Here is a 6074-nt window from a genome sequence, read left to right as displayed (position 1 = left end):
TGTGATGTATGTCTTCACCTGTAATTAGGGGGCTTGCATGTCCCCAGAGAATATAAAAGCCTTGGTAAGCATTAAATATCTCTATCTCCATGTGGACCACCAAGTGAGGCTGAGGTGAGCATTGCTACCATGAAATGTGTCTGCCTCCATTATTTCAATCTCTCTTCTATCTCTCATGCTCTCTATGCCCTTACTATAATCTTTATTATTATCATCATCATCGCTGTACAGGGGCTTCCCCTGGCACCATATGGTCCTAACAGCAACTTAGACTCTTTCTTAAGGGCAAAATTAGAATATTTCATAAATGGCATTTATTTATTAGGGTAACTCCACTTAAAGTACATCAAAATTGTGTACACATATTAATAGTATACACACATAAACAGGCAGGCACACACGCACACACATACAATGAGTTACTGCAATGGCTTAATTCCTGACCAACTCTATGGAGTCTGGGAACATGTAAATAGCAGCCATCTCTCTCAAGACGTACTTACCTTAAATAAGTCTGCAACTAGTCCGTAATCTGCCACTTGGAAAATTGGAGCTTCTGGGTCTTTGTTAATGGCTACAATGGTCTGTTGGGGGGGGGGGGCGGGAAGGGGGAGAAGAGTTAGACTTTATCAAGAAATCATTTATCACAGAGTAATTATTCTATTCTTGACTCTCCTTCCAATTCATAGTCCTAGAACTCTCTACCAAGTAAGACTCATTTGGTGTCTCTCTAGCAACATTGTACATTTATTATAAATTCCTAAATTGAAACATAACAAAAGTATCTCCCCATTCCCCCACAAGTCTATTTTAAAAAGTTTTGAAATCATTGTGTAACATAAACTCTCCACTGTAACCATTTTTAAGGGTACAATTCACTGGCATAAATTATATTCACAATGTTGTATAATCAATACTACTATTTATCTCCAAAGCCTTTTCACCACCACAGAAACTGTCTCCCCATCAAGCAGTACCTTCTTGTCTTCCCTAGGCCCTGCCTGTTACCTTCATTTACTTTGTCCATTCTAGATATTTCAGAATATTTCATTTCAGATGGGTAGCACAGGTAGAATCAGGATCATACTTACTTATCCTTTTGTGCCTGGCTTAGTTCACTTAGCAGAACGGTTTCATGGTTCACACATGTCACAGCATGTTTCAAACTCTACTCCCTTTTCTGGTTGAATGCTACTACAAGATGTGACTGTACCATTTTTACGTCTCCATCCATGTGTACTGTGGGCTATTAGGACTGATGCTGCAACAGACACCGGCACACAGCATCTGCCCGAGCCTCTGCTTTCCATTCTAGGAGTCGAACGGCTGGGTCACATGGTCGTTCTAGGCTTCTTTTTTTTTTAAAGCAATTGCCAAACTGTTTTCCATAATTATGATTGTTTTCTAAAAGCTCCTTTTTGACTTATGGGGGTGGGGGTGGGGAAGAGTTTGATTTTAAATTGAAAAAATAAATCCACATCCGAATTTACAACTGTTGTACCTCAAAGTATTTCTACCTCCAAATATTCCATACCACCTGCTGTTTTCCTGTTCTCACCCTTTGTTCTGAGAATACGCGGGTTAACTATCTAGTCTGCCTGGAAGTCAAGGACAACCTTAGAACAAATGACGCTAAGTTCTTATGTCTATAGAAAATGCAAGTATAAAGTTTCTCTTCTCTCCTACAATTTTTAAAAAATTTTACAAGTGTAAAAGTTTACTATCATATTAAAGATAAATGATCACTCAAAAATGTGTTTGTTGTTCACCAATCATTCTTTTATTAACATAAGACTTATTTATATATTCCAAATAGTTTGGCATTCCTGTAGATGCTTCTAATACCTTTTCAATGAAAGTAAAATTCGTTTTTACTCGAATGTGGTAGGCATTGTGGTAGTTACATGATTTCATATCAACTTGATAAATAAAATGAAGGGGTGGAGTCTAACTTGTCAATCAGGTCACAAGGTCACACACACCAGGAGGATTCTGGGAACTTCTTCCCTGGAGGTGGGAAACACACTCTCTCTCTGCTTTATATTCCTGTTGACAAGTCATATGGCGCCATGCTGATGGCAGCCAAGGCCCTGGAGATGTGTCCACTGCCACTGGACCCACAGGACTTTACATCCTCCAGCCTGCGATCTTCCTGCATTCGGCATGATTGCATGGCAGCGTGAATCTGAAGAGGGACTCATGGACTAATATGGGACTTATGGGCTAATATCGAACTTATGGACTTGATCTGGACTGGGCTGAGATGTTTTATTGATGCAAAATTACCTCTTGATATCAAGTTCTCTTTTACATATATATGAGTGTGTCTGGATTTATTTCTCTAGTGAACCTGGACTAACACAGGTATTAATTGTGGGGGCAGACAGCCTCATCTTTCGCCTATAGAGCTGCTGGTGGGTTTGAACCACCGACTCTGCAGTTAGCAGTCCAATGTTTACCCAATAGTGCCACCAGAGCTCCTTATATTATAATTCAAGTCCCTAGATATAAAATTAAGTTTCTACCTGCCTGTTACTGTTCTTATAAAAATAGCAAAAGTACATTTGGAGAGTAGTTTCATATATTCTAACTTGCAATATATACCATAAGCTCCTTACAAGGGCAGAATATTCCAGAATATGTGGGACTAGGGCACAGTGACTACTAACCCAGAGAAACATGCCATAGGTATCACACACCTTGGATAGAAACAAACTGTGGTTTCAAATAAAAGCCTCAAGTGCAAAGGCACAGAACAAACATTTGAATCACAGGCTTGGATTCCCATGGAGGTGCTTCTCCTCTGGGACTCTGACGTCTCCTCGTGGCTACCAGCAGAGACCTGTTTCATTGTGGTGGTTGATGATTTCTCCTGGAGGCCACAAAGCCAAGCAACTGACACCTGAAAGCTTTTCAGCACAATGCATACGTTGGAAACAGCCTCTAACTGTGGGCAAGGCCCCAGTCAGGTCTCAGTTTCTTCAGATTACTAAACAACCTTCCTTGTGAGCAGCTGTCAATACACGGGAAAGTCTTGCTTGTGTTCTACAGCACTCTTTAGTTTCTTGTAATGGCTGATCTTCTACCCCTAGAGTTTTAAACTCACAGATGACACTCGACCACATTAATATGCATATAGTTCCAAAAGTGCTTTCATTTATATTGGTTCATTTCAGATAACAATCATATCTTGTGTTCTTTCCACAGTGGTCATTAAAATTGCAGCTCATAAGCAACACAACTCACAGGTTTAACGCAATCACCCTAGTAATCCATTTGAGAACTTCGCCAAAACTACAGCTGGAGCTTACTCAGGGGCAATGTGTTTTTCATTTCAGCATCCCAAGCATCTAGAACCAGGACCATGCTCAACAAAGATTTCTTGGGTGATGGAGAGACGAAGTCTTGGCTCAAGTGCATTTTAATGGGTTGTTCCCCAACTTGGGTCCTCTAATTCAACTGTCCCGTTTGCGTTTCATATACTGCCTAGTGCTCCCCACCCCCACCCCCACCCCTAGTCCATCCTGACTGGCATAGGGTAAAACACTTCACTGGGATTTTCCTGGCAGGCAGAGTCTTCTATTTTAGAGCAGCAGCGTTTCAGATATGTCTGTATATTTTATTTAAGGTTGGTGGAGTGGTTTTTTTTTCTCCCCTCTAATGCAACAATAACATTTTCCCCATCGGCAGTGCTGTTTTCATTGCTCAGTGGAGAAACCTACCATCCAACTGTGAAATGTGACTGGTTTGGGGCCAATTCATTTAGAGGCTACAAGGAGGCAGTGCTCGTATTTCTTGGAGTTAAAAGTGAAACCTGTTAAAAGTTTTATTACCTGTTACATCAAACTTCCACCTCAACGGATAAATGCAGGCATGTCAGAGGCATCTCTGACTTCATGAAAGACTAAGCTCATAATTCAAACTGTGCACTGTTATGCATGAATTAATGTGTCATATTCTGTAATATATGTTCAGAGCCATTACACAGGACTTCCATATAGAGTTCAGCTAGCACGTTAAAATCAAGGGTTTCCTCTCCACACCAGACTTTTGATACCTTCTGAGATCTTAAGGTGGCCTAATGCTCCGACCAAAGGTACTAGCCAGGCCTTGGAAACAGCTCGTGTGGCGCTACTACCGATGGCAGAAAAAGGGAGAGCCGGGGCACCAGGGAGAAGAACACAGAGGGCAACCAGGCATCAGCTCATCCAAGCTGTTCACGGCCCACATTTTCTACCCGCAGGTTTACGAGCGGAAAGGGACCTGAGAGACCACAACTGAATGCCTGCATGCAGCAGGGGACGAAACTGAGGCACACACAGAACTGGGCCGGCAGTAAGAGCCGGGAGGGGTTCGGGTCGGGCCTCTTTCGGCGAGTGACACAGCACGGCCTCTCTGAGCATGCAGTGAGCAGCGGTCACTATTCCTTCCAGTTCCCAGATCGGGGCTAATATAAAAGGGCCACTACACACTTTGTAATCACAAAGAAAGCGCACCGTGAAATTCAAATTTTAAAAAAAGTCTCTGCCTTTAACTCACAGGACTGCTGTGCATAGTTACCTTGCTATCTTTCATCCCAGCTAAATGCTGGATGGCTCCAGATATTCCCACAGCAATGTAAAGTTCCTGAAATAAAAGACATCAATCATATTATTCATATCTATTTATAGAATACTTTCTAAAGCTATTAGCAACAAGCTGTAAATAAAGGATATTTTAAATTAAAAATAAGAAACCACCTGTATTGTTTATATTTTTCTTGTTTTGTGAGCAGTCCTCTTTTCCCTGAATGCATTGCCCCGAATGTTAATCGATATGCAGATGAGGATAATGAGCATTGATGAAGCGTCAGTCCCTGTACTAACCTCCCCTCCTCTCGCCATGACCTGGGAGGTGTACTTTTTGTCTGGGCCATTCATTTGGGTAACGCCTCGATTCATTCACACTGTACAACCCATTCACACTGCACACACACTGCACACACACTGCAGACACACTGCAGACACACTGCAGACACACTGCAGACACACTGCAGATTGACACAGAAGCACGGAGTCTGATTTTGTGTTTCCTTTGTGACTTAGTTGTTTCCCTTCTCGTTAATAGAATTCTTTGTTAAATTAGGAATTATGCTTAAAGCCCCCCAAAAAACCCAACCTTAATGCCACAGAGCAAATTCCCACTCACAGGGACCCTAGTGAAGGGTTTCTGAGACTAAAAATGGAAATGTAGAGTAGTGCCAAGAGGTCCTAAAGACAGTGCCTCTCTCCCCTCGCTCTCCCTCCTTTCTCAACACAGAACAAACTTCTGGAAGGCAGGGGCTGAACCTTTGTACTGACTGCACCTAACAAAAAGCCCTCTCCACCGGGACACGCACACTGTAGTTGCTAAGTAAATGCTGGTGACAACAGGGACACATACTGTAGTTGCTAAGTAAACGCTGGTGACAACAGGGACGCATACTGTAGTTGCTAAGTAAATGCTGGTGACAACAGGGACGCCAGCCCTCTTCCTCCCCCCACCCCCAAATCACAACGTGAAGGGAATGATGACTCTCTAAAATGTTTCTTCTCTCCGTGTTTGAATGCACACGCATTCTCTTGCTGGCAAAGTGATTAAATGAAGGGCTTCACTGAGAAGGCTTAGCCTCTCCATTCCGCCTACTCGGTAACATTAAAGCTTCAGCCAAAAGCTTAGCCTGCGATGCCCTGAACTAACCCGCCCTGGGGGTTAGTTCTCTGGGGGTGGCAGGAGCGCACACCACGAGCCAGACTAACCCTCGAGTTTTGTCACAAGGGACAGTAAAGTCTCCTCAATAGGAAGCGCAGAGGGGCTGTCACGCTCACTTTTATTACAGGGAAGACACTCCACAGCCGCCTGGTGTCAGGCAGTGCACTGCATTTTCTGCACTCCTTATGATCCAAGTGAAAAGGAGCCGTTCCAAAAGAAGAGCATATTTCAGCAAGGATCTGGGAACAATGCAGCTGCCCCTCCACTATGGTCTGACGAAGCACCTACCGGGTGTGCCGTGAACACACTGGGCCAGTGGCCAGAGTGCACGGAGGCAGCTTAGC

The 6074-nt window shown here is 43.2% G+C and overlaps 1 protein-coding gene across 1 annotated transcript in view; it reads right to left on the bottom strand.

Annotated features, from left to right (window-relative positions):
• ETFA (electron transfer flavoprotein subunit alpha) overlaps window positions 1-6074 on the bottom strand; it is an 83474-nt gene that overhangs the window by 7038 nt on the left and 70362 nt on the right. Inside the window, exons 10-11 of the mRNA XM_004711981.2 lie at window positions 4561-4626; window positions 504-584 (exon numbers count right to left, since the gene is read on the bottom strand). Of these exons, the coding sequence (XP_004712038.1) occupies window positions 504-584; window positions 4561-4626 (147 nt within the window). The remainder of the gene's footprint in view (window positions 1-503; window positions 585-4560; window positions 4627-6074) is intronic.

The sequence above is a fragment of the Echinops telfairi genome, unplaced genomic scaffold (assembly GCF_000313985.2).
Source record: "Echinops telfairi isolate 266 unplaced genomic scaffold, ASM31398v2 ScPeMD7_7475;HRSCAF=8513, whole genome shotgun sequence".
NCBI lineage: Eukaryota > Metazoa > Chordata > Mammalia > Afrosoricida > Tenrecidae > Echinops > Echinops telfairi.
Note: the sequence above shows the minus strand (reverse complement) of the source record. Positions and strands in the feature narration are given on the sequence as shown.